Here is a 25,931-nt window from a genome sequence, read left to right as displayed (position 1 = left end):
AGCTCAGGCATTCTCTCCTCTGGCCCCCTCCATGGATCTCTGAGTCCTTTTAGAGGTGTGAACCAGTAGGGTACAGTTGAGAACCACGAAGCCCAGGATAACTAAGGAAAGAGCTAAGAAACAGCCACAAAACTGAACACAAAAAGCTCTGAGGTCATAAAGACTGACCTTTCTATTTTTCTTATACTAGTAAGTCAGTCTAGTTGCATAAAAGTTTATTTGTATTTAAAGGCTAAAAAGGAGTGTTTAAATTATCTTCTGAAATAACTGGAAGCTTATTTATCTTGTTCTTAAAAAATAAATGAGAAGTCACAAAATTTGTCAATTAGCTTTCCTCCTTTTTCAAATGAAAGAGCTGAACCTCATAAGCTGTCCGCTGTCTTCAAGATCATGCCCAGAGGCTGACTATTCAGCCCACTAACACCCACATTCTCAACCACTCCAGGGCTCTCACCCATCTCATTGCTCTGGTGACCCAGCACTGCAAACACTATGACAACACAGGCAGCACTGTTAGTTTTTGTGTATTAAGCAAAAGATACACACCTTGGTTTCATTTTTCATAAAAAATTTCAATTAAATGTAAAGATTTACAAGGGCAATTGTACAGTGAAGATTAATATATTTGGCCTATGGTGCCATGCTTAACTTCTGTAAATCTAACTAGACTAACATTTCCTCATAAAAGTTACAAGAAACCAGGCAATCATTATTAGCAATAAAAAAAACCTTTAAAATGGCATTAGCATTGAACAATTGGTCACTTCAATAATTTATTTTTGCTAATGATAAGAATATTTTCCTCAGTAAAGTCAATTAATTAATTCTATAACAGTAAATGATATGATAGCATTTGATCTACAAAAGTGAACAATCTTATCTTGAAATTTCAAGAAAAAGTTCACTGGAAATCCATCAATCATGTTGAATAGAAAATTGTGTCCAGTTTTTTCATATTTCAAACATAAATGTACTTTAAACAGAGAAAATCCCATTTCCTATCTCTCTCTTTCCATGATTATTACAGTGAAAGGTAACACACGGATTGTGGGTGCACGTAGAGAAATGCTAATGGTGTAAATGTAAAGAGAAATCACCTTTTGACATGAAAGAAAATCAACAGTCACACAAGTTCCACATGATTGAAATGACAAAAAAGAAAGCATAAAGTATAACATTCCCCATTGCTTGTTTGGCACATATATTAGTACATTTTGAAACAGCAAACAATTTAAGACTAATAGATACTAAAACCAAATAGCATAGTAATAAAACGTCTAAAGGTTATGAACATCTTAAATACCTAATTCCCATATAACTTTTGTTACCAATCATATCTTCTGTGAGGTTCGAGCTATTCAAAGCATTATCTGATTCAAGGATTCCCGGAACTCACTAAGTGTCCTACACAAAATTCATGTGAATCACACCGCTCCTCTATAAACTTATGGATCTTTTGATGGCCTTGAGGAACACATGTATACCCTACTCACAATTTTGAAAAAAATGGAAGGCCTTCATACATATCACTTTTTAATTTTATCCAATCACTAATCTTCTGAAGAGTTGTTTTTTCTCGACTTAATATTTTTGCAACTTTTTTCATCTTTTCATCATTTCTTTCTAGATACTTCATCCCTTCCAGCTGAAGCTGGTCCAGCTTCTCATTGCGGCTTTCATCTAGGGGTATGTTTTCACAGATCACAGGATTAAACCTAAAATACGTGTCAGCAGGTAATAGACCATCAAGCATTACGTGGACTTCTGTTAAAACAAAAATGAAGAAAGGGTTGGTAAGAAAAGGTGTGAGGTAAGTTATTTTGAAATGATCCATTAATTTTTCTCATTTAAAATTATCTTCATTTTAGGCATATTACAAACACGTTTATTTTACTCACAATAGGCTCAACCTATATCGAAAATAAATCTACAAATTACAATTCACTTTCCAAATACTTCATATATTTTGCTCAATTAAGGATCTTGCTTGACTATTCTCCTTGATGAAATGCCTTCCTTTCTTTTGCTTTTCATTTTTTGGGGTATCATCTTCATTGGGCTATATATTTATGCATATTAAGATTCATCACTTTTAATTGTGTAATTTGACAAAATTTGGTAATGGATAAGCATTTGTGTTATTACCATAGTCATACACATCCCCATGACTTCCAAAGGTTTCTGAGTCTCCACAGTGAACCATCCCTTATCCCGTCCTTTATAAAGGATGTCAGACAAACTTCCTTTATCATTGTTAGTTGTCTTGTCCTCCACTTAATTAGTTATAGATAAATTCACCATTTAATCAGAGACGCCACATAAACTTGCTGTTATATTTCAACAAAATTTATTATAAATCATTATATGTTTCAATGTAATTCTTATATGTTTTCAAACTGTCCCAAGCCTCTATATTTGTTTCATTAACTAAAGCATAAGTACAGTAACATTTCACATCTTCTAAAAATTCCGAAAGCACTTGCCATTGTATGAAGTATAGACTTATGCAGTATGATACCAGTTCACTAAAGACTATAGTAGATGGCCTACCACAAGAAAATTGTATTCATTCATCACAAATGCAAATTAAAATCACAAACTCACAGTATAATGGTGGCTCTTATTAAAAGCTAAGAGATAGGAAGTATTGCTGAGAATGTGGAAAAGGGACCATACTGTATTACTGATAGATATGTGAACTGGTAAGACTACTATGCTAAATAATACAGGAGTGCTTTATAGAACTATATAACTACCATATGTGCCAGAAATCCCATTCTGGGTATATAATTGAAGGAAATGAAATCAGAATATTAATAAGGTTTTTGTCATACCCTGTTCACTGCACTATTCAAAACAGTCCAGATATACATCTCAGTATGTATTTTACATACAGTAGGACATTAGCCTTAAAGGCAGAAAAAAACTTGTTATCTGCGATGTGACAGATGGATTTATAGGACATCATACTTGTTCAAACAAGCTAGATGCATGAAGACAAATAATGCATGCTATTTACAGGTAGAACCTAAAGTAGTCAAGCTTAGAGAAAAGAGAGTATAGAATGCTAGCTGTTCCAGAGTTTGGCAATGGGAAAGATACTGGCCAAACGGTATAAACTTTCAACCATCACAGTTGAAATGATACTAGTGTTTAAATATACACCATGGCAACCATAGTTAATCACACCAGGAAAAGATGCCTTAGCTCATGTATGGCAATAATTACACAGATTCTATTTTAAGGAAAGTTGTACAGCTTTTGTCAGTTTTAACAAAGTGAAAAAGGTATCTTACTAACTTAGCAAAACTAATTTGGCAAAAACTTCAGATAGCAAAAAAAAAAAAAAATACCATTTATCATGTTTTTGTGGGTTACCTTTTAAAAGATTACAGTCCTTAAAAGAAAGCAAAGAACCTCACTAAGTTACTAATTTAACTAAAGATATGCTGATATAGAGAATGAGTTCAACATGGAGCTGTTAAATGCTACTTTAAGAAATTAAAAACCCATTTTAGAACCTAAAAATAAAGTAGTAAGATAAAGAGATCTAAACAAAGCTAAGGTTCAAAACTCACTATTCAATAGACACGCACCAAAGGCTTAATATGTGCTAAAGACTGGAATGAACAATAAATCAGATAAGGCAAGATAAGCATTTTTACATTTTAAGGTCTGAGGATGGATCTCAGGGCCTCACAAATGCCAAGCAGCAACTCTAATACTGAGCTAAACTTTTACTTTCTGCCTTATATTCTAATGGCACAGATCGGTATGAAATAAATAACTAAGTAAATAAGTAAGTAAATAAATAAATAAATAAATTACAACTATAAGAAGAAAACGTGCTTTGAAAGGGAGAAAAAGCAGCTGGGTAAGTGGCTGGAATAAGCTGGTGAGGAAGTTGGAGTAGTCTGGAAAGGTCTCTGGAGAACAGACAGCTTGGATGAAGCAAGGACCTCACATCTGTCTGCGCGAGAGTCTTATAGGAACAGTATAAAAAAATAGAAGAGGCCATGAGGCCCATGAGTTCTCAGAAAGTATGGAGAACAAACAGTAAGGACTAATTAGATACACTTTGGGGAAGAAGAGGCACATTCGGGGGTTCAGTTTTATAAGGTCTGGTAAGTGTTAGTGGAAGAAGGCTTTTGGATTTTGTTCCTGACAGAAAGCCTAGAAAATTTTAAGAGGAAGGACAACTGATATTTTAAATATACTTTAAATGACCCATGTAGGTCTTTTGTAGACTCTACGAGAAGGGCACCAGGAGTAGTTACAAGAAAGTATTCCAATGCCAGACGACTGCCACATTTGTCAGAATCTAATTCTCTTAATCCTCCAACTGTTTCACAGTTCTTATCTGAACATTTAAACCCATCCAACCCTTGCTGCTTTTCTTTTTCTTAACTGGCAAGTCTTCCCCTAAGCTTTTGTGCCAGGTCAGCTTTCCATACTTCTCTAACTGTAAGCAAGTAAGGATGGCCTAACTTCCAGGAGGAGAGCAGTCTCCTCAGGACCACTGACAAAGGAAGGGTGAGGAGCTCCTCTGTGCTCCCTAAGCTCACAACACAGACCTACACCACTCTTTCACAGTTGAGATTACATTTTACCTAAATCAAATACTGGAAGTTGAAGTGTCTGAAGTAGCACTGAAGACTAACCCTCTGTATCTGTAGCACTGCTGATGACATTGGACAGCTTGGTCTTCAGGCTCGTGTATGTTGTGGTATTCCTCACATCACTCTCATATCGTCCTGTGCCCAGGGATACTATACACTCTAGTGGGGTATCTGGCCAGATACATTTACATTCGTGCAGGGCCAAGGCTGAAGGGTTATTCAGAAGCAAACCTCCATCCTGTAAAACACAAGCCATAAAAGTAGTCAGTTCAGTACTTACTACAGGGAAAAGCTACTAGTGTAGTGATTGTAGTGATTGACTTATGAGAAGAGGATCCTTTCAAATGAGTTTATTCAGATGCTACAATTGCAAAACCTACTGTCTAGGAGGATAAGTTTTAGTTACCTATTTTGAACAACTTTTTGGATTGCTTTCTGTATGCTGTTTAAAAATACTGAAATGAACTGAAAAATCCTAAAAACGTTTTCAAGTATATTTATTTATTTATTGTGTGTGTACCTACATGAAGGTAAGAGGAAAATTACTGTGTGAGTCCCTGAGACTGAACTCAGGTCACTGGACTTGGTAGCAAAGTACCTCTAACCACTGGGCCATCTTGCTGGTCCCTGAACCAAACAACTATTAAAGACACTACGTTAGTTAATAGTTAATAAGAACAAAACAATCTTTCACAAGTTCAGTGTAATCAAATTAACTAAAATTTAAACAAAATAATTTTAAGGTATCACATCCACAGTATAGTTATAACCTGAAGAAAGTAGGAGAAAATTTAAACTTTTTAAGTCAATGGTTCTCAACATGTTGGTCATGACCCTTTGCGGGTTCTAAAAACCCTTACAGAGAGGTCACCTAAGACCACTGGAAAACAGATATTTATGACTCATAACAGGAGCAAAATTATAAAGTAGCAAAAGAATAAGTTTATGGTTGGGTTCATCACACATGAGAAACTGTATTAAGGGTCATAGCATTACCTCTATTCTAAGTGTTTATCAGTAGCAACATGATTTTAAAGAATTCCAAAATATAAAATATGCTGATAGAGTATGTTGTAGAAAAACTTGAATCTTACTCAGGGTTGAAAACTATAAAAATAAGGACGTATTTAAAATCATGGTCAAACTTTAACAAACCGTATCATACAATAACATTTAAATCTATTTCATTACTATATTATATATTGAGCTTAAAATCTAGGGACATACATCTGATTGAAGTTATTTTAAGTAACTACTTCCTATATGGCTTCTGCATATATTCCCTTTGTAGATGTTTGATTTGTTCCTCTGTGTCACTTAGCTTTTGAGTTTCTGAGAACACCTCTGTAAAGCCAAAGTTTCTAATTTTGATGAACTCTATTTTACGAGTGACTTTTGTGGATGGACAGTAACTTTAAAAAAAAAAAATAACTGTTAGGAATCTACTTAACTCTAGATCACAATGAGGCTCTTATAAGTGTTTTACACTTAAAACTACAATCAACTGAATATTGTTGGTATAATCTGTGAAGTTTATGTCAAAATTATAATCCACTAAGTATTCTTTTTTTTTTTTTCCTTTTTCTTTTTTTCGGAGCTGGGGACCGAACCCAGGACTTTGCTCTTCCTAGGCAAACGCTCTACCACTGAGCCAAATCCCCAACCCCACCACTAAGTATTCTTGGTATAAGCTGAGAGGTTTGCAGAGAGTGTGGGAGAGGCAGAAAGAGAAAGAGGTGCGAACAACAGTAGTGATATATTTCAAAGCAATTTGTGGAGAAGAGTCTCCTTGGGGCTGTGTAGATGCTTTAGTGGATAAAGTGCCTGCTATTCAAGTAATAGAACCTGAGTTCAGATACTGAACACCTATTTGTGGTGGCACACATTGTGTTTGTAACTGGAGAGTAGAGACAGGCACAACACTGGGGTCAGTCTGTCAATTGGTAAGCTTTGGAGTCCATGAAAGACCTTGTGTCAACAAAGAAGCTGGAGAGCAAAGACAGTTAACATCTGATATTCATAGATTGCTCACATGTGCTAAACACACATGCATAGCTTGTTCCACAAGCTAGCTATTGAACTACCCGTTGAACTTCTTTGTTTCTTTAGCTGAGATAAAGGTCATATAGATATAGGTCTATTTCTGGACTCTTTTATTTTACACCCAACTCCCCCTCTCCCACTGACCTAACTTCCTCACAAAGCAGTCTAACGTGCACTCACACTAAAAAGCAGAGATACAAAATGCCAGCGATCACTAATAGGAAGTTTTTATTTCTGAGATTCCAGGGAAACATGAGTCCATCAGATTCTGAGAAAAGCTGTTCAGTTACATCTTTTCACTGCTTATTCCATTCTACCTTTCAATATGGGCTGTAAGTTGTCACTTTGTAATCTAATTTCTATCTCTGAATTGCTGACCACCACCATCTTTACTTCAGGCTTTTGAAGGACTGTGCTGTATGTTTCTATGCTGTGACTTTCGTGCAAGGATAATCTTTCAAATTATATCTCTTGTTGGGCATGGTGGTTCACCTGTTAGCCCAGCACTCTGGAAGCTGAGAAAGGAGGACTGCTGTGAGTTTCAATGCAAACTGAACGACATAGATAATACAGGGCCAGCCAGGGTAACACAGTAAGACCCTCTATTAAAAGTAAGTAACGGGCTGGAGAGATGGCTCAGCGGTTAAGAGCACCTGACTACTCTTCCAGAGGTCCTGAGTTCAATTCCCAGCAACCACATGGTGGCTCACAACCATCTGTAAAGAGATCCGATGTTCTCTTCTGGTGTATCTGAAGACAGCTACAGTGTACTTATATATAATAAATGAATAAATCTTTTTTAAAAAAAAGTAAGTAACAACAGGAAATATCTCTCATCATTAGATGCCAACATTTCATACCATGTCTCTTTCCAAGATGCTAGTACAGGACAAGAACAGCATAGCTGGTTCTCACTCTGGGGATGATGTTTACTTTGTTTATAGAGTTAACAGCCTGAATTTTTGGTATATTTCTTAGTGATTTAGTTTAATGCTTATCATTCCTAAAGTCAGAGTAGCATGGCAAAGAATAAATAAATAGCAAAATCCTAATTAAAGTCAAAGTACAAGTTAAAGATGTGAGAGCACTTACCTAGCATGCTTGAGGTTCTGGGTTTGAACCCTGCACGTGAGAAAGTATTGTGTATAGCAAAGGAGGGATTGACAACTACCAAGTCCATTAATTGAGCTCATTTATCAAGAGCCTAAATAACCATCTGTATACTCCTGTGGATTAAAAGGCTTATAGGGAAGCCTTTACCTGGTGTATTGGCTCACTATAGGTGGGAGAACTTTTCTGCTAAGCTCCCTTTCCTCAAAGAATCCTTTTGTTCTCTACCTGTCACTATAATCTTAGTGCACCATACCTGTCCTACTGGCAGAGCTCTCTGTTCTTTCTTGCCACTGATAACAGTCCTCTTCTCTTCCTCTACATACCTTAAGCTGTTTCAACATGCTCCAAGAAAAATATTCATGGTTTAAATTCACAGTGTAACCTCATCTTCTGAAAATGCTATTTCCCTCTGATATGACAAATGTGGTATGCCGCTAATGAATGAACGCCAATGCCCCACATCTCAGCTTTCTAATTTTCTTATTCCAAAAACCCCCCAATTATTTATTTATTTATTTATTTATTTATTTAGTTAGTTAGTTAGTTAGTTTGTTTGTTTGTTTTATGACTGGATCTCAGTATGCAGAACTTAGGCTCTCCTTGCACTCATGATCTTCCTACCCTACCTTCTGAGATGGCATGGCTACTTCTTTCTTAGTTTCTTTTTAATGCCTTACTTTTACTGTTTTTAATTATGTGTCTATGCGCACTCAGGTGTCCATGGAGGCCAGAGGTATCAGATTTCCCTAGGACTGGAATTACAGGTGGTTGTGAACTTTCTGATTTGGTTGCTGACAATCAAACTCATGTCCTCTGGAAGAGCAGTACTTACTCTTAAGCACTGAGCTATCTCTCCCTGGTTAAACCCTTTCTTGAGTTTGGTTTTTTAATTTGAGGGGCCTTTTCTTTTGTAATAAATTAAATATAGGCAAATTTTAAAGGGAATAACTCATTTGAAGGTTATAATTCAACAGCATTAACTACCTTTAAACTTGAAACTTTTATTTGTAACATTTCCAAAAACATTTTTATCCACATTGTAAGCACTCCCCATTTTCTTCTACCTAATTGACTATTCATTCTATAGACAACTCAAATGAAAAGTTCTTTGTAAAGAAAGAAGCACATCTGTATTATTTAACTATCTTATTAGTGACTTTATCAACTCAGTCTATAAATATTTATGCTGTAGTCTGAATTACTAGGCCACATTTAGCTATCTATGCCTTTTATTGGGATCCATGAAAAAGAAATTAATTCTGTAAGTTCTGTTAATTGTAGAGAACCCTTACTAATACAATGATGTATTGGATTCTTTTTAGCAAAGATGGAAAGTTAACAACTTAATTTTAGAAATAGAGATGAAAAAAATGAGACAGAATGATTCTGTGTGAAAAGTATTAGTTCAAGAAAAGTACTATGCTAGTTTCTGACAAAGGGGAAGTGACTGAAGCTATTGAGAAAGAATCCCAGCTTTAGTTCTGTCATTATTTTGCTATAATGACCAATATTAACATGGGGAGGAAAGGGAAATTTACCTTACCCTTTGCAGCTTGATGATTGGTGAAACATCAATCAAGAAAATGCTCTATAGACTTTCCTACAGGCCAGTCCTAGGGAGGCCCTTTCTCAATTAAGATTTTTTTCTTCCTAAATCCTGTTCCATAACTAAAATGAGATACCTGTACACATGGCAGTTAAAATGTATTTTTAAAATGAGATTAAAAATAATATAAATTTAAAGAATTTAGTATGACAAGGTTATGAAAATGCTCTATTTTAATGTTATCTTTTGCTTTCAAAAGGGTGAGAAAGAGACAGACAACAACTTTACTTCCATTGTTAAGCAATCAAGATCATTTATATTTTAGAATAAAATATTATTTTTAAGGGGGAAAAACTATCTCATTTTTTCCTCAAGATTTACAAAAACACACTGTAAAAAAGGTATGTACTTAAGTCTAAAATTATAGACTCCATTTGAATATTCTTTTTAAAATAAATGTGTCACTGTTCCTGGAATCCACTGGTTCCATTACAGTACATTACTTATTCCATGTAGTTGTATCCTTTACATAAAATATTATCAGTAGCTCAAAATAAATTTAGAGATTACAGTCATCAGTATAAAAATGGTCAAAAATGAAAAGAAATACTTCTAGTCTTTATAAAATAGAAAAGAAACCAATAAAGCACTACAGACATACTTCCCTTATATAAAACTAAAAGCCTTAGGTAAGAGGATTGTGAGATTAGGGCCAACCTGAAATAATCAGGGAGTTCTAAGTTCTAGCTACCTACGGAGATGGGGGTGATGGGCAAGAAAGAAAATGTCTGTGTGTATTTGACTTTTTACTGGAGGTCTATAGCATGACAACATTAAAAGGTACAATTTATAAACATGGTATTTTTAAATATTAAATAATTTTTCACTTGGGACACAATTATAATAACATAAAAGAATTTACTGATAAGAACAGAAACATACATAATAAGATAAATATTGTTATCTGGTTAATAAATTTTCAATCTATATCAGAAAAAACTGTTTCAATCTAACTACAAAGACTCTATTACTTCTAAAAACTAAAAGTAGGATAATTAACCAACATTTTACAATGCTATTTTGTCAAAATGTAAAGCAAAATTGAGAAAAATAATTCAAATTTTCTCTCACACATGTAAACTAAAATTCTCTGTGGGTTAGTTTTCAAGTTTATATAGCTGACAAATAGTTTATACAGATCTATCTATGCATGGGCTTTGGGATAGTTTGTATATGCTTGCCCAGGGAGTGGCAGGATTAGAAGGTATGGCCCTGTTGGAGTAGGTGTGGCACTGTGGGTGTAGGTTATAAGAGGCATCCTAGCTGCCTGGAAGCCAGTATTCTGCTAGCAGCCTTCAAATGAAGATGTAGAACTCTCAGCTCCTCCTGCACCATGCCTGCCTGGATGTTGCCATGTTTCCAACTTGATAACAGACTGAACTTTTGAACCTGTAAGGCTGCCCCAATTAAATGTTCCCTTTATAAGAGTTGCCTTGATCATGGTGTCTGTTCACAGCAGTAAAACACTAAGACAGGCTTTGAATGCTATCTAAAGGTTCTTGGCAATATTAAACTTGGAAATATTAGACTTTCCCCCACATAACTATTAAAGAGTACATAAATACTTCAATGATTTGAAAAGAAAGAATTCACGATTCCTTCAACTAAGAGTAATTTTAAGTGGGAAGTCACATGAATTTATAAAAATACATATTTTTGAAATATTAGCTCAAAAGCTTCAACCTACCTTATTTTTATTATTTAGTATAAGTTATGAACTCAGATTTTCACAGTATAAAAAACTCGGGTTGGGATTTAGCTCAGTGGTAGAGCGCTTGCCTAGGAAGCGCAAGGCCCTGGGTTCGGGTCCCCAGCTCAAAAAAAAAAAAAAAAAAAAAAAAAAAAAGAACCAAAAAAAAAAAACAAAAAAAAAAACTCGACAGAGAAAAAATTAAGTAAATGAATCTATATAGAAAAAAAGAATTAACAATATTCAACTTTCCATTTAATTCATATATTTGAAAGAAAATGGCTAGACACTGCATCTGCAGCTGTGATTTTCTGATCTATCCTTAACAGTTCTGAAGACTCTAATTCCTTATTTGTAAATGGAAACAGGTCTGTCTCCCAAGTAGCAACAAGGAATAAATGAACCATTGCATGTGAAGCTTGCCGAGCACACAGCTAGCTTAGTGAGTGCTTGCTATTATCTGACATCCTTGCCCCCACATTTTCCCTTCAAAACTGTCACACAGATGACCTACACCTCCAGAAAATTTATCAGTTTTTATCACACTGGCATAACGTTCAGGCACACTATCCCAATTTCCATCAATATGTACTGTATTTATCAACCACACAATATAAAACAGAAAAGGTTTTCCTAAACAAACAAATAACAAGTTTCTTAAGTTATGGAATTTTTGACTTAAGTGAAAACATGAAGAATTCCCTGTTGATCCTTGTGAAATTTAGTAACAATAAGTACATTCTGACTTAAAAAATGTCTTTGAAAAAAATCTTTGGTTTTTTTGATATTTTAATATAATTATTTCATTTCCTCCTTTCTATTCCTCAGTTCAAACCCTCCCACATAACCCTCTTTGCTTTAATGCTTATTGAAACACTTAAGAGTTTAAAGACATCCACACAGGTCAACTTACCTGATGAAGATCATTCCCCAGTGCATATTCTGCAAAATAGCCTGGAGCAGCTGATGAGGCTCTGATGGCCTGCCACATTTTATACTGACAGCCTCCTAGATAGTGAGAGTTGGTGCCAGGAAAATGTCCATAGTTTCTGAACACAAAAGCTTTTGGTGTTTGTCCTCTGTTTACTATGGTACTTACAGCAGCTACCTACAGAGTTAAAAAGTAAACAAAAATATCACTATTAACCATAATATCTAGATTCTTTAAAAACTGAATACTATTTATTATTATTAATTCTTTAAATGCAAAGAAACTCATTCTGCAGTCCTACTTGGCCTAAAACTCATCACATGAGCCGTACTGGCCTTGGCCTTGTGCAATTCTGCTGCCTAAATCTCCTGAGTGAGGCAGTCACAGGTGAGAACTGCCATGGCGGTAGAATACAATTTGGTTATATATCGACAAGATCAGCAAGAACTATGCATTAACCCAAAATACTAAAGGAAAACTACATGTGTGTTACAGGAGGAATAAAAGATTATAAAATGGGATAAGCTTTGACACAAGTTTGAGATATACTAGATGAGAACAATAATACAAGATGCATTTGAATACATGAATCAAGAATTGACCAATGGGACCTCATAAAACTACAAAGCTTCTGTAGGGCAAAGGACACTCGCTAGGACAAAACAGCAACCAACAGATTGGGAAAAGATCTTTACCAATCCTACATCCAATAAAGGGGTTAATATCCAAAATATATAAAGAACTCACAAAATTAGACCGCAGGGAGACAAATAACCCTATTAAAAAATGGGGTTCAGAGCTAAACAAAGAATTCACAGCTGAAGAATGCCGAATGGCTGAGAAACACCTAAAGAAATGTTCAACATCTTTAGTCATAAGGGAAATGCAAATCAAAACAACCCTGAGATTCCACCTCACACCAGTGAGAATGGCTAAGATCAAAAACTCAGGTGACAGCAAATGCTGGCGAGGATGTGGAGAAAGAGGAACACTCCTCCATTGTTGGTGGGATTGCAGACTGGTACAACCATTCTGGAAATCAGTATGGAGGTTCCTCAGAAAATTGGACATTGCACTACCTGAGGGCCCAGCTATACCTCTCTTGGGCATATACCCAAAAGATGCTCCAACATATAACAAAGACACGTGCTCCACTATGTTCATAGCAGCCTTATTTATAATAGCCAGAAGCTGGAAAGAACCAGATGTCTTTTTTTTTTTTTTTTTTTTTTTTTTTTTTTCGGCCTGGGGACCGAACCCAGGACCTTGCGCTTCCTAGGTAAGCGCTCTACCACTGAGCCAAATCCCCAACCCCTTACCAGATGTCTTTCAACAGAGGAATGGATACAGAAAATGTGGTACATCTACACAATGAGTACTACTCAGCTATTTAAAAAATGACTTCATGAAATTCATAGGCAAATGGATGGAACTAGAAAATATCATCCTGAGTGAGGTAATCCAATCACCCCCCCCCAAAAAAAACCCCACACATGGATGGTAGGCACTGACTGATAAGTGGATATTAGCACAAAAGCTCAGATTACCCAAGATACAATCCACAGACCACATGAAGCTCAAGAAGAAAGACAACCAAAGTATGGATGCTTCAGTCCTTCTTAGAAGGGGGAACAAAAATATTCATAGGAGGAGATATGGAGACAAAGTGTGGGGCAGAGATTGAAGGAATGGCCATTCAGAGTCTGCCCCACCTGGGGATCCAGCCCATATACATACAGCCATCAGACCCAGACAATATTGTTGATGTCAAGAGGTGCATGCTAACAGGAGCCTGATATAACTGTCTCCTGAGAGGCTCTGCCAGAGTACGACAAATACAGAGGCAAATGCTCGCAGCCAACCTTTGAACTGAGAACAGGATCCCCAGTGGAGGAGTCAGAGATAGAATTGAAGGAGCTAAAGGGGTTTGCAATCCCATAAGAACAATACCAACCAACCAGAGCTCCTAGGAACTAAACCACAATCCAAAGAGCACACATGGACACACCCATGGCTCCATCTGCATATGTAGCAGAGGCACCAAAGGGAGGAGAAGCCCTTGGTCTTGCCAAGGCTAGACACCCCTAGTGTATGGGGATGTCAGGATCGGAGGCTAGAAGGGGTGGGTGGTTGGGTGGGGAGAAAAAAATCCCATTAAAAAAAAAAGATTCAGAAAGGTGCACATTTCTAAGGCAATAACTGATGTAATTATTGGCAATTTATTCTTAAAGTTCAACAAATGCAGTATTTTGGATGTAATTTACAAAAATTTTTTTTCATCTGCTTTGAAAATATTTTATTCTGAGAGTCCATCTTACATTTGCCAGAATGGCTAATGTCAATAGCACAAGTGACACTCATGCTTGCAAAACTGTGGAATAAGGAGAAAACTCTGTTGCTGGTAGGAGGGAGTGCAGACGAGTAAGTACAGCCACTATGGAAATCAATATGGCAATTCCTCAGAAAATTGAGGCTCAATCTACCTCAAGATTCAGCTTTGCTACTCTTGGACATATACCCAAAGGATGTTTCATCCTACCACAAGGATACCCCATCAACCATGTTTGCTGCTGCTCTATTATAACAGCCAGAACCTGGAAACCACCCAAGTATCCCTAAAGAGAAGAATGGATAAAGGGTATATTACACAATGGAATGTTACTCAACTGTTCAAAAAAAGAAAAAATGAGACCTGCAGGCAAATGAATGGAACTAGAAGAAAACATCCTGAGTGAGGTAATCCAGATGCTGAAAGATATATATGGTATGTATTCACTTGTATGTAGGTATCAGTCATTAAGTAAATGATAACCAACCTATATTCTACAAACCCTAAGAGGATATAGAGGAAAGGAATAAGAGGTAACAGATGGGTCTCCCTAGGAGGAGGAACTAGAACAGATTTTACAGGTGCACTGAGGGGGCTGAAGGGGGTGGAAGAAAGGAGGAGAGGAGATAGGGTTGAAGGAGGGAATGTGGAGAGAAACAGATGGAGTTGAGGGGCATTTGAGGGATGATATGGAAACGGTGCAGTGGAAACTTCCTAAAACACACAAAGCAATCCTAATGAAGTCTCCCAGTAATGGAGGATAGAGACTCCCAACTGGCAATCTCTTGTCACCAACAAGGCTTTCAGTAACAGGACTAGGTTATATTCAATTGAGCTGTTGGCCAAGAGGGTCCCATTGAAATCCCCAAGCAATGAGTTGGGGATTTAGCTCAGTGGTAGGGCGCATGCCTAGCAAGCACAAGGCCCTGGGTTCAGTCCCCAGCTCTGAAAAAAAGAAAAGAAAAAAAGAAATCCCCAAGCAAACCAAGGCTGTTGCTAAAATAATGGGTTGCTCTCCACAACCGACAGCCACTGACACTGCTGAGGACAGCATCGACACAACTCACTGACCATGGAGCAATTGAGCTGGTGCCTATATGGAGCCTTCGGCCTTACATTTTCATGTCTTTGTACAGTTATTCTACTGGCTTCCAAAAGAAACATAAACACAAAGCTAGCTACAAAGCCTTTGACTTATAATCTGTTCTCCCTGAAAGATACGCTGTGGTAATGGTGGCACAGAACTCGTGGGAGCAGCAGAGCAAATGTCTGATTTGACTTCAGGACCACTCCACAAGACAGAACCCATATCCCATACTGCTTGGGTGACCAAGAACCTGAGACTAGATAGCCCAAAAACCTAGGGTAAAAGAAAACACTTCTGGTATAAAAGAAAAAAGTATCAATAAAATAATCCTAATGGTATTTTGCTATACTCAGAGATCAATGCCTTACTCAGTCTTCAGGAGAGAGGCATCCTCCTGCAGGAGACAGAAGACCCATAGCCAGTCATTATGTAGAGAGTGAGAGGCCTAGGAACACACAATTCTAAATGGAATGTTTCCATCAAAACCCCTTAGAGTTCAGGGAACTCCTCAAAAGAGGAGACACACTGGAACACAGTCCACAAATGAAGCTGTGTGAGAGGATTTCTGAGACCTTGTAAGTAAACTAAGTAAACAAGACAAAAGTCTTGTAATCTTTGTTCCTCCATAAGATGGGCTGTTCTTGGAACGTGTTCCTCCCGGCTGTAGTGGATATGATAGTTTATTTCAGATTACTCCTTTCAACTGGCTATTCATTATTCGTTTATATGACTGTATGGGAAAACATGTTTTCACATGCGGCTTGAACTCAGGTTGGCTCTTGAGTGAGACTTTAGTCTGTCTCATTTACTGGCTCCATTTTCCCAGGTCTTATCACCAACTAGAGCAGCAAACTGGGGTGGAAAAGTACAAGATCCAGAGGGGCTGGAGCGTACTAGAAGAACAAGGCTTTTGAATCAACTGAGCAAGGCTTAGATAAACACAGAGGCTGAAGCGACAAGCACAGGTCCTGCAGAGGTCTGCATTAGGTCTTCTGCATATGCATTACAGCTTTCAGTTTGGTTTTGTTCATGGGACTCCTTTTAAGTTCTTGAACAAGTGAGTCTATGCCTACTCTTGGGGCACTTTTCCTTCTGTTGGGATGCTTTGTTCACCTCAATGCGATGGACTTTGCTTTGTCTTACTATATTTTATTTTGTTATGCCTGGCTGTTTTCTCTTAGAGGCCTGTTCTTTTTAATGAGACAGAAAGGGAGTGGATCTGAAGGGAAGGGGAGATGGAAAGGAAGAGGGAACAGAGGGAAGGAAAACTGTAGTCAAGTTTTCCTGTGTTAAACCCAGCCAGGGCCCTGTTTGCTTTGTCATTTAATAAACAAAGGTCCTATCCTAGGTTTCTGGAATTCATGACTCTTATCAGCTATGGATACCAGCTGGTCATCCACTAAAATTCAGAGGGTCTTTCTATAACTGAGATACAGAGAAAAGAAGATCAGGATTCCTATGGGTGGATTTTGTTGTAATAGCCTACTCTATTACAACAAAAAAAACTTTGCAAATGGCTCAAGTTTTCCCATTGCCATCTTTCTTTTAACCAAAGTTACAATTTCCCATAATTTGGAAGCAAGTATTCAAACAAAAACAGAGGCCCAGTAATCCAGAAGAACAAACAAGAGGGGTAGGTCGGGCACATCCTAGAGTCCTCTCCCAAGGAATGAAGTCATCTCTTTGTTATGGCCTTCAAGAGCAGTGTGTGATCTAATCTGCCTACTGTTCAGTCTCATCCCACATGCTGCCCTCAGATCCTTGGGCCCTAGTCTTCGGGAAAGCTTACAGTTCCTGGAATTCTCTTTGAGCCCTGCATAGACCACTCTCTTTGTCCTTTTGCCAGGAAGGCTCCTACTTACTAGCCTTCACAATGAGGTCTCACAAAGTAGCCTTCCTTCCATCCCTTGAAATGTATGCTTTCAGAGAACTGCTATGATGTTCCACACCATCCATTTCAGGACTACTTCATTTGTGAGACTATTTACTTAATAATCACATCAAGTAGATAGTTCACAGCCCTGTGGCCCCATGTAAGTGACTAGCTTACTTTACTATTACAGTAATAACTAATACAGTATTATCAGAAACAAAACCACTAAAGATTAACAAATACAATATACTTACAAAATCATCGTTTCTATATACTTTGAAAGCATTGTGATTCTAGTAAAGTCACAGCATTATTATGCACAAATTCAGTGCTGCCACAAAGGCATACAGCATTCACAAAAATGGAAGCATAAGAGTGATGAAGTTATACAGCCCAGCAGAGGGAGTGCTGTCTTGATTTTGCATCCTTATAGCTTGCCATTCAAGAGTAAACACAAGCCCTGTGGGATTTCTAGGGACATTAATTACAATCCTTAGGCAAATAGCTATTGTTAAAAGCAAGCTAAAACAACTTCAGATTGTGTGGTTTCAAACAAATGAATGAACTACATAGAGGCATACATAAATGATTCAATTTTTAAAAATTAGGATTTCATTTATACATTAATATAATCCTGTTGATTTTACATATTATATAAAACTTCTCTTTAAAAATTTAAAATAGAAAATATTTTAATTTTCCTTAAATCACTAGATTTTGTTAAAATAATTATGATTAAAATATTCTATATTTTCAGTCCCAATTCATTTTTTAAACTTTCATTACTTTTCCTACATTCAGAAACAATCTAATAATTATATCCTATATTTTAATAGAATGACCTAATAGATAAGAAATCAATAACATCTATTACAAGAAGTTCCCAAGAATATTTCTCACAGTACATGTTTCTTTCCAGACTCTGTGACGCTCTGACTAGGAGACTTCACTCACCTTAGGACATAAGGGGTCTCTTGCTGTTTCAATCATTAGTGCAGATCCAACTTTATCCCTTTAGTAAACAAGAACATATGAGTTACAGCAAAACTACCTCATCTCTTAACAATCAAGGACTATATCCTTGCCTACAGCTTTGTAATTGGGATGTGTAAGCCAAATCAACACTTTCCAAAGATACTTTTGTTCAGGCTGCTTTATCATAGCAATAAAAAGCAAACTAGGACATATTCCTCCTTTAAAAATTACATTAAAGAGAAGACAGGAATAAATAATGTTCTTTAAAAATGTATTCTGGACCCATTAGATGGCTCAATATAAGCATGCTTGCTGTCAAGTCTCAGGATATGAGTTCATTTGTAGGAACCCACATGGTAGAAAGAACGGTGTTGTACAAATATCCACACAGAGATATACACACACAATAATAAATGTAAAAACAACTGAATATACTTTTCAATATATGGTTAATATATTCCCAATATAATAGCACTGCCCTAATATGAAAATGAGCAAAGATCATATCCATAAAATTCACAAAAAGAATGTAATAAAAATATTTAAAAGGCTGATGGTCACTAAAAATCTCTCAAACGTACATATTTTTAAAATTAAATTTTGTTTTGTAAAATAGAATTAAAACAGTTGGTGCTCGAAGATGAGTAAACCAGGATCCTATTTTTAAGAACAATTCAGCTATATACACATATATCTCAAGACTTACTATTTAAGAATTTCACACATGTGTTAATGTGTTTGGACCAAATCTACCTCAATTCTTTGTCCTCCAAGTCCTTCCCTCTCCCCACCACCACTTTCCCCTCCCAAATTCATGTGCTCTTTTATTCTCAAAACTTTCAAAATAGGCGTAACAATTCTGACAGAGTTTTATGTCTAGGATTTTCCTTTAAAGATATCAGCAGATTTAAGTTGACATTTGAGATGTCCATGTCCATTTCTAAACTACAAAAATAAGACTTAAGTGTCCTTTTCTAATAGGAAATATATGAAACCAAAAAGAAGTTTAAAGTTTTCGGCTATAGCTAATCCTAATCAGAAAAGGGAGAAAAATATAAATTTTATGTGTTCATAAATATCCTAGGTAGAAATTCTTAAGAAAATATGATACCATCCCACTCTGGAATGTAGTAAAATCTTGCGAAAGTGCTACTAGTTTTAAAAATTTTGAAAACAAGGGAAAGAATACAAATTTACAAGTATAAAATAATTTCAGCTGTATAAAATATATGAGAAAAACAACGTGCTAAGGAGATGTCTCGCGTGTGAAGCATGAGGCCTGGAGTGCTCAGAAAGCTGAGCATGTGCTTGTAAATTGGGCAATGCGAGATGAGAGAGGCAGAGACAGGTAGATCCCTGGAGTTTCACGGCCACTCAGCCTAGTCTACTTGGCTAACTCTGACCTAATGACAGGATCCGTAATAATGACGTCTCAGGCAAACGGTGGAAGGTGCCTGAGCAAGACACTGGAAGCTGCATTTGCACTTGCACACGCGTGTGTATGTACCCACACATGCACAGCCCCCATACAAACATTCATCCACAATCCACACAAACACAAATTTAATCAAGAAAAAAAAAAAAAAACTAAATATATTACAGGTTACACAGCTTCCAATAATAAATTTGGGACGATTTAAATTTCTACTTTCCACTTCTAGTTTTGATTTTATCACAATATCCTAGTATTACTTTTATTCTGAAAATAAATTTTAATATTACAGGCTATTTCAGATTAATAACTTGAGAATAGACTATAAGACATCAAAGAAAAACAATGGTATACAAAGATAATCTAAGTACAATATGACTTATATATATATATATATATTTTTTTAAAAGAAAAAGGCAATTACCAAGAGCTAACAAGAGGACTCCACCTGTGAAATTCTTTCCCACAAGCATGAAGACCTAAATTCAGGTCCCCAGTACCCATGACACGGTGTTGGTGTGGACCTGTAATTCTAGCACTGGGGAAGTGGCGCAGGTGGATCCTTGGGGCTTGCTTACTGTCAGTGAGGGCAAATTGATGACCTTCAGGTTTTGTGAAAGACCCTGTCTCCAAAAATAATTAGGGCTGGAAAGATGGCTCAGTGGCTAAAGGCACTCGTTTCACAAGTCTGGCACTCTGCCTTCAATCCCTAGACTACATGAAGAGGTAGAAGAGAACTGACTCCACAAAGCTGTCCTCTGGCCTCCACATATATGCCATAGTATATTCATGTGAAGGTGTAAATATGCACTATTAAGAGTCAAAGCCTTATTGGAAGAAGTGTGTCACTGTGGAGGTGGGGCTTTGAGGTCTCAAATATATGCTCTAGTCTGGCCAGTATAATCCAGAGCCTCCTCCAGCTGCCCGAAAGAGACAGAGGCTGCTTTTCAGATTAAAATGTACAACTCTCAGCTCCTCCAGCACCATGTGTGCCTGCAGTCTGCCATATCTCCTGCCATGATGATACTGGACTGAACCTCTGAAACTGTAAGCCAGCCCCAATGAATGTTTTCTGATATAAGAATTACCTTGGTCCCCGGCCCGCAGCAGCTCTCTGCTCCCAGAACCCGTGGGAGAGATACCTTACTGCCTGGTCGGGTGGGCACTCCTGAGGCTGCAGAGCGGAAGAGACCACCAACACTGCCCACCCCTGCCCACATCCCTGACCCAAGAGGAAACTGTACAAGGCCTCTGGGTTCCTGCGGGGGAGGGCCCAGGAGCAGCAGGAGCCCTGCCTGAGACACCGCCGGATCCTGAAGGAAACAGACCTGAGGAAAACACCGAGGCCATCTGGAACCCTGGTGCACGGAGGCTCCCGGAAGAGGCGGCGAGATCTTCCCGGTCGCTGCCACCTTGGAGAGCCCGTGGGCAGAACCCCTGAGCGAACTCGAGCCTCGGGGCCACAGGTAAGACTAACTTATCTGCTGCAAGTGACTTGCCTGGTGAACTCAAGGCACAGGTCCACAGGAACAGCTGAAGACCCGTAGAAAGGAAAAACTACACGCCCGAAAGCAGAACACTCTGTCTCCATAACTGACTGAAAGAGAGGAAAACAGGTCTACAGCACTCCTGACACACAGGCCTATAGGACAGTTTAGCCACTGTCAGAAATAGCAGAACAAAGTAACACTAGAGATAATTTGATGGCTAGAGGCAAGCGCAGGAACCCAAGCAACAGAAACCAAGACTACATGGCACCATCGGAGCCCAATTCTCCCATCAAAACAAACATGGAATATCCAAACACACCAGAAAAGCAAGATCTAGATTCAAAATCATATTTGATCATGATGCTGGAGAACTTCAAGAAAGACATGATGAACTCCCTTAGAGAACAAGTAGAAGCCTACAGAGAGGAATCACAAAAATGCATGAAAGAATTCCAGGAAAACATAAATAAACAAGTAGAAGCCCATACAGAGGAGACACAAAAATCCCTGAAAGAATTAAAGGAAAACACAATCAAACAGTGGAAGGAATTAAAAATGGAAATAGAAGCAATCAAGAAAGAACACATGGAAACAACCCTGGATATAGAAAACCAAAAGAAGAGACAAGGAGCTGTAGATACAAAGCTTTACCAACAGAATACAAGAGATGGAAGAGAGAATCTCAGGAGCAGAAGATTCCATAGAAATCATTGACTCAACTGTCAAAGATAATGTAAAGCGGAAAAAGCTACTGGTCCAAAACATACAGGAAATCCAGGACTCAATGAGAAGATCAAACCTAAGGATAATAGGTATAGAAGAGAGTGAAGACTCCCAGCTCAAAGGACCAGTACATATCTTCAACAAAATCATAGAAGAAAACTTCCCTAACCTAAAAAAAGAGATACCCATAGGCATACAAGAAGCCTACAGAACTCCAAATAGATTCGACCAGAAAAGAAACACCTCCCGTCACATAATAGTCAAAACACCAAACACACAAAATAAGGAAAGAATATAAAAAGCAGTAAGGGAAAAAGGTCAAGTAACATATAAAGGCAGACCTATCAGAATCACACCAGACTTTTCGCCAGAAACTATGAAGGCCAGAAGATCCTGGACTGATGTCATACAGACCCTAAGAGAACACAAATGCCAGCCCAGGCTACTGTATCCTGCAAAACTCTCAATTAACATAGATGGAGAAACCAAGATATTCCATGACAAAACCAAATTTACACAATATCTTTCTACAAATCCAGCACTACAAAGGATAATAAATGGTAAAGCCCAACATAAGGAGGCAAGCTATACCCAAGAAGAGGCAAGAAACTAATCGTTTTGGCAACAAAACAAAGAGAAGAAAAGCACACAAACATAACACATCCACGTATGAATATAACAGGAAGCAATAATCACTATTCCTTAATATCTCTCAACATCAATGGCCTCAACTCCCCAATAAAAAGACATAGATTAACAAACTGGATACATAACGAGGACCCTGCATTCTGCTGCCTACAGGAAACACACCTCAGAGACAAAGACAGACACTACCTCAGAGTGAAAGGCTGAAAACAACTTTCCAGGCAAATGGTCGGAAGAAGCAAGCTGGAGTAGCCATTCTAATATCAAATAAAGTCAATTTTCAACTAAAAGTCATCAAAAAAGATAAGGAAGGACACTTTATATTTATCAAAGGAAAAATCCACCAAGATGAACTCTCAATCCTAAATATCTATGCCCCAAATACAAGGGCACCTACATACGTAAAAGAAACCTTACTAAAGCTCAAAACACACATTGCACCTCACACAATAATAGTAGGAGACTTCAACACCCCACTCTCATCAATGGACAGATCATGGAAACAGAAATTAAACAGAGACGTAGACAGACTAAGAGAAGTCATGAGCCAAATGGACTTAACGGATATTTATAGAACCTTCTACCCTAATACAAAAGGATATACCTTCTTCTCAGCTCCTCATGGTACTTTCTCCAAAATTGACCATATAATTGGTCAAAAAAACGGCCTCAACAGGTACAGAAAGATAGAAATAATCCCATGCGTGCTATCGGACCACCACGCCCAAAGCTGGTCTTCAATAACAATAAGGAAGAATGCCCACATATACGTGGAAATTGAACAATGCTCTACTCAATGATAACCTGGTCAAGGAAGAAATAAAAGAAAGAAATTAAAAACTTTTTAGAATTTAATGAAAATGAAGGTACAACATACCCAAACTTATGGGACACGATGAAAGCTGTGCTAAGAGGAAAACTCATAGCGCTGAGTGCCTGCAGAAAGAAACAGGAAAGAGCATATGTCAGCAGCTTGACAGCACACCTAAAAGCTCTAGAACAAAAAGAAGCAAATACACCCAGGAGGAGTAGAAGGCAGGAAATAATCAAACTCAGAGTCGAAATCAACCAAGTAGAAACAAAAAGGACCATAGAAAGAATCAACAGAACCAAAAGTTGGTTCTTTGAGAAAATCAACAAGATAGATAAACCCTTAGCCAGACTAACGAGAGGACACAGAGAGTGTGTCCAAATTAACAAAATCAGAAATGAAAAGGGAGACATAACTACAGATTCAGAGGAAATTCAAAATATCATCAGATCATACTATAAAAGCCTATACTCAACAAAACTTGAAAATCTGCAGGAAATGGACAATTTCCTAGACAGATACCAGGTACCGAAGTTAAATCAGGAACAGATAAACCAGTTAAACAACCCCATAACTCCTAAGGAAATAGAAGCAGTCATTAAAGGACTCCCAACCAAAAAGAGCCCAGGTCCAGACGGGTTTAGTGCAGAATTCTATCAGACCTTCATAGAAGACCTCATACCAATATTATCCAAACTATTCCACAAAATTGAAACAGATGGAGCACTACCGAACTCCTTCTATGAAGCCACAATTACTCTTATACCTAAACCACACAAAGACCCAACAAAGAAAGAGAACTTCAGACCAATTTCCCTTATGAACATCGACGAAAAAATACTCAACAAAATTCTGGCAAACCGAATCCAAGAGCACATCAAAACAATCATCCACCATGATCAAGTAGGCTTCATCCCAGGCATGCAGGGATGGTTTAATATTCGGAAAACCATCAACGTGATCCATTATATAAACAAACTGAAAGAACAAAACCACATGATCATTTCATTAGATGCTGAGAAAGCATTTGACAAAATTCAACACCCCTTCATGATAAAAGTCCTGGAAAGAATAGGAATCCAAGGCCCATACCTAAACATAGTAAAAGCCATATACAGCAAACCAGTGGCTAACATTAAACTAAATGGAGAGAAACTTGAAGCAATCCCACTAAAATCAGGGACTAGACAAGGCTGCCCACTCTCTCCCTACTTATTCAATATAGTTCTTGAAGTTCTAGCCAGAGCAATCAGACAACAAAAAGGAGGTCAAGGGATACAGATCGAAAAGAAGAAGTCAAAATATCACTATTTGCAGATGATATGATAGTATATTTAAGTGATCCCAAAAGTTCCACCAGAGAACTACTTGTTAAAAGCTGATAAACAACTTCAGCAAAGTGGCTGGGTATAAAATTAACTCAAATAAATCAGTAGCCTTCCTCTACACAAAAGAGAAAAGCCGAGAAAGAAATTAGAAACGACACCTTCATAATAGACCCAAATAATATAAAGTACCTCGGTGTGACTTTAACCAAGCAAGTAAAAAGATTTGTACAACAAGAACTTCAAGACTCTGAAGAAAGAAATTGAAGAAGACTCAGAAGATGGAAAGATCTCCCATGCTCATGGATTGGCAGGATTAATATAGTAAAAATGGCCATTCTGCCAAAAAGCGATCTACAGATTCAATGCAATCCCCATCAAAATACCAATCCAATTCTTCAAAGAGTTAGACAGAACAATTTGCAAATTCATCTGGAATAACAAAAACCCAGGATAGCTAAAACTATGCTCAACAATAAAAGGACTTTGGGGGAATCGCTAATCCTGAACTCAAGCAGTATTACAGAGCAATTGTGATAAAAACTGCATGGTATTGGTACAGAGACAGACAGATAGACCAATGGAATAGAATTGAAGACCCAGAAATGAACCCACACACCTATGGTCACTTGATTTTTGACAAAGGAGCCAAATCCATCCAATGGAAAAAAGATAGCATTTTCAGCAAATGGTGCTGGTTCAACTGGAGGTCAACATGTAGAAGAATGCAGATCGATCCATGCTTATCACCCTGTACAAAGCTTAAGTCCAAGTGGATCAAGGACCTCCACATCAAACCAGACACACTCAAACTAATAGAAGAAAAACTAGGAAGCATCTGGAACACATGGGCACTGGAAAAAATTTCCTGAACAAAACACCAATGGCTTATGCTCTAAGATCAAGAATCGACAAATGGGATCTCATAAAACTACAAAGCTTCTGTAAGGCAAAGGACACTGTGGTCAGGACAAACGGCAACCAACAGATTGGGAAAAGATCTTTACCAATCCTACAACAGATAGAGGCCTTATATCCAAAATATACAAAGAACTCAAAAAGTTAGACCAAGAGGGGAGACAAATAACCCTATTAAAAAAATGGGGTTCAGAGCTAAACAAAGAATTCACAGCTGAGGAATGCCGAATGGCTGAGAAACACCTAAAGAAATGTTCAACATCTTTAGTCATCAGGGAAATGCAAATCAAAACAACCCTGAGATTTCACCTCACACCAGTC

General features: G+C 37.5%; 1 protein-coding gene across 1 annotated transcript in view; it reads right to left on the bottom strand.

Moving 5' to 3' along the window:
• Positions 1-508: 508 nt before the first annotated feature.
• Positions 509-25,931, bottom strand: part of Pnpla8 (patatin like phospholipase domain containing 8) — a 62,294-nt gene continuing 36,871 nt past the window's right edge. The window contains exons 7-10 of the mRNA XM_032907691.1: positions 18,246-18,303; positions 11,985-12,179; positions 4,662-4,857; positions 509-1,764 (exon numbers count right to left, since the gene is read on the bottom strand). Coding sequence (XP_032763582.1) covers positions 1,490-1,764; positions 4,662-4,857; positions 11,985-12,179; positions 18,246-18,303 — 724 coding nt within the window. The 3' untranslated portion in view covers positions 509-1,489. The remainder of the gene's footprint in view (positions 1,765-4,661; positions 4,858-11,984; positions 12,180-18,245; positions 18,304-25,931) is intronic.

This window comes from Rattus rattus, chromosome 7 (assembly GCF_011064425.1).
Source record: "Rattus rattus isolate New Zealand chromosome 7, Rrattus_CSIRO_v1, whole genome shotgun sequence".
Taxonomy (NCBI): Eukaryota; Metazoa; Chordata; class Mammalia; order Rodentia; family Muridae; genus Rattus; species Rattus rattus.
This window is presented reverse-complemented; position numbering and strand designations above follow the sequence as displayed.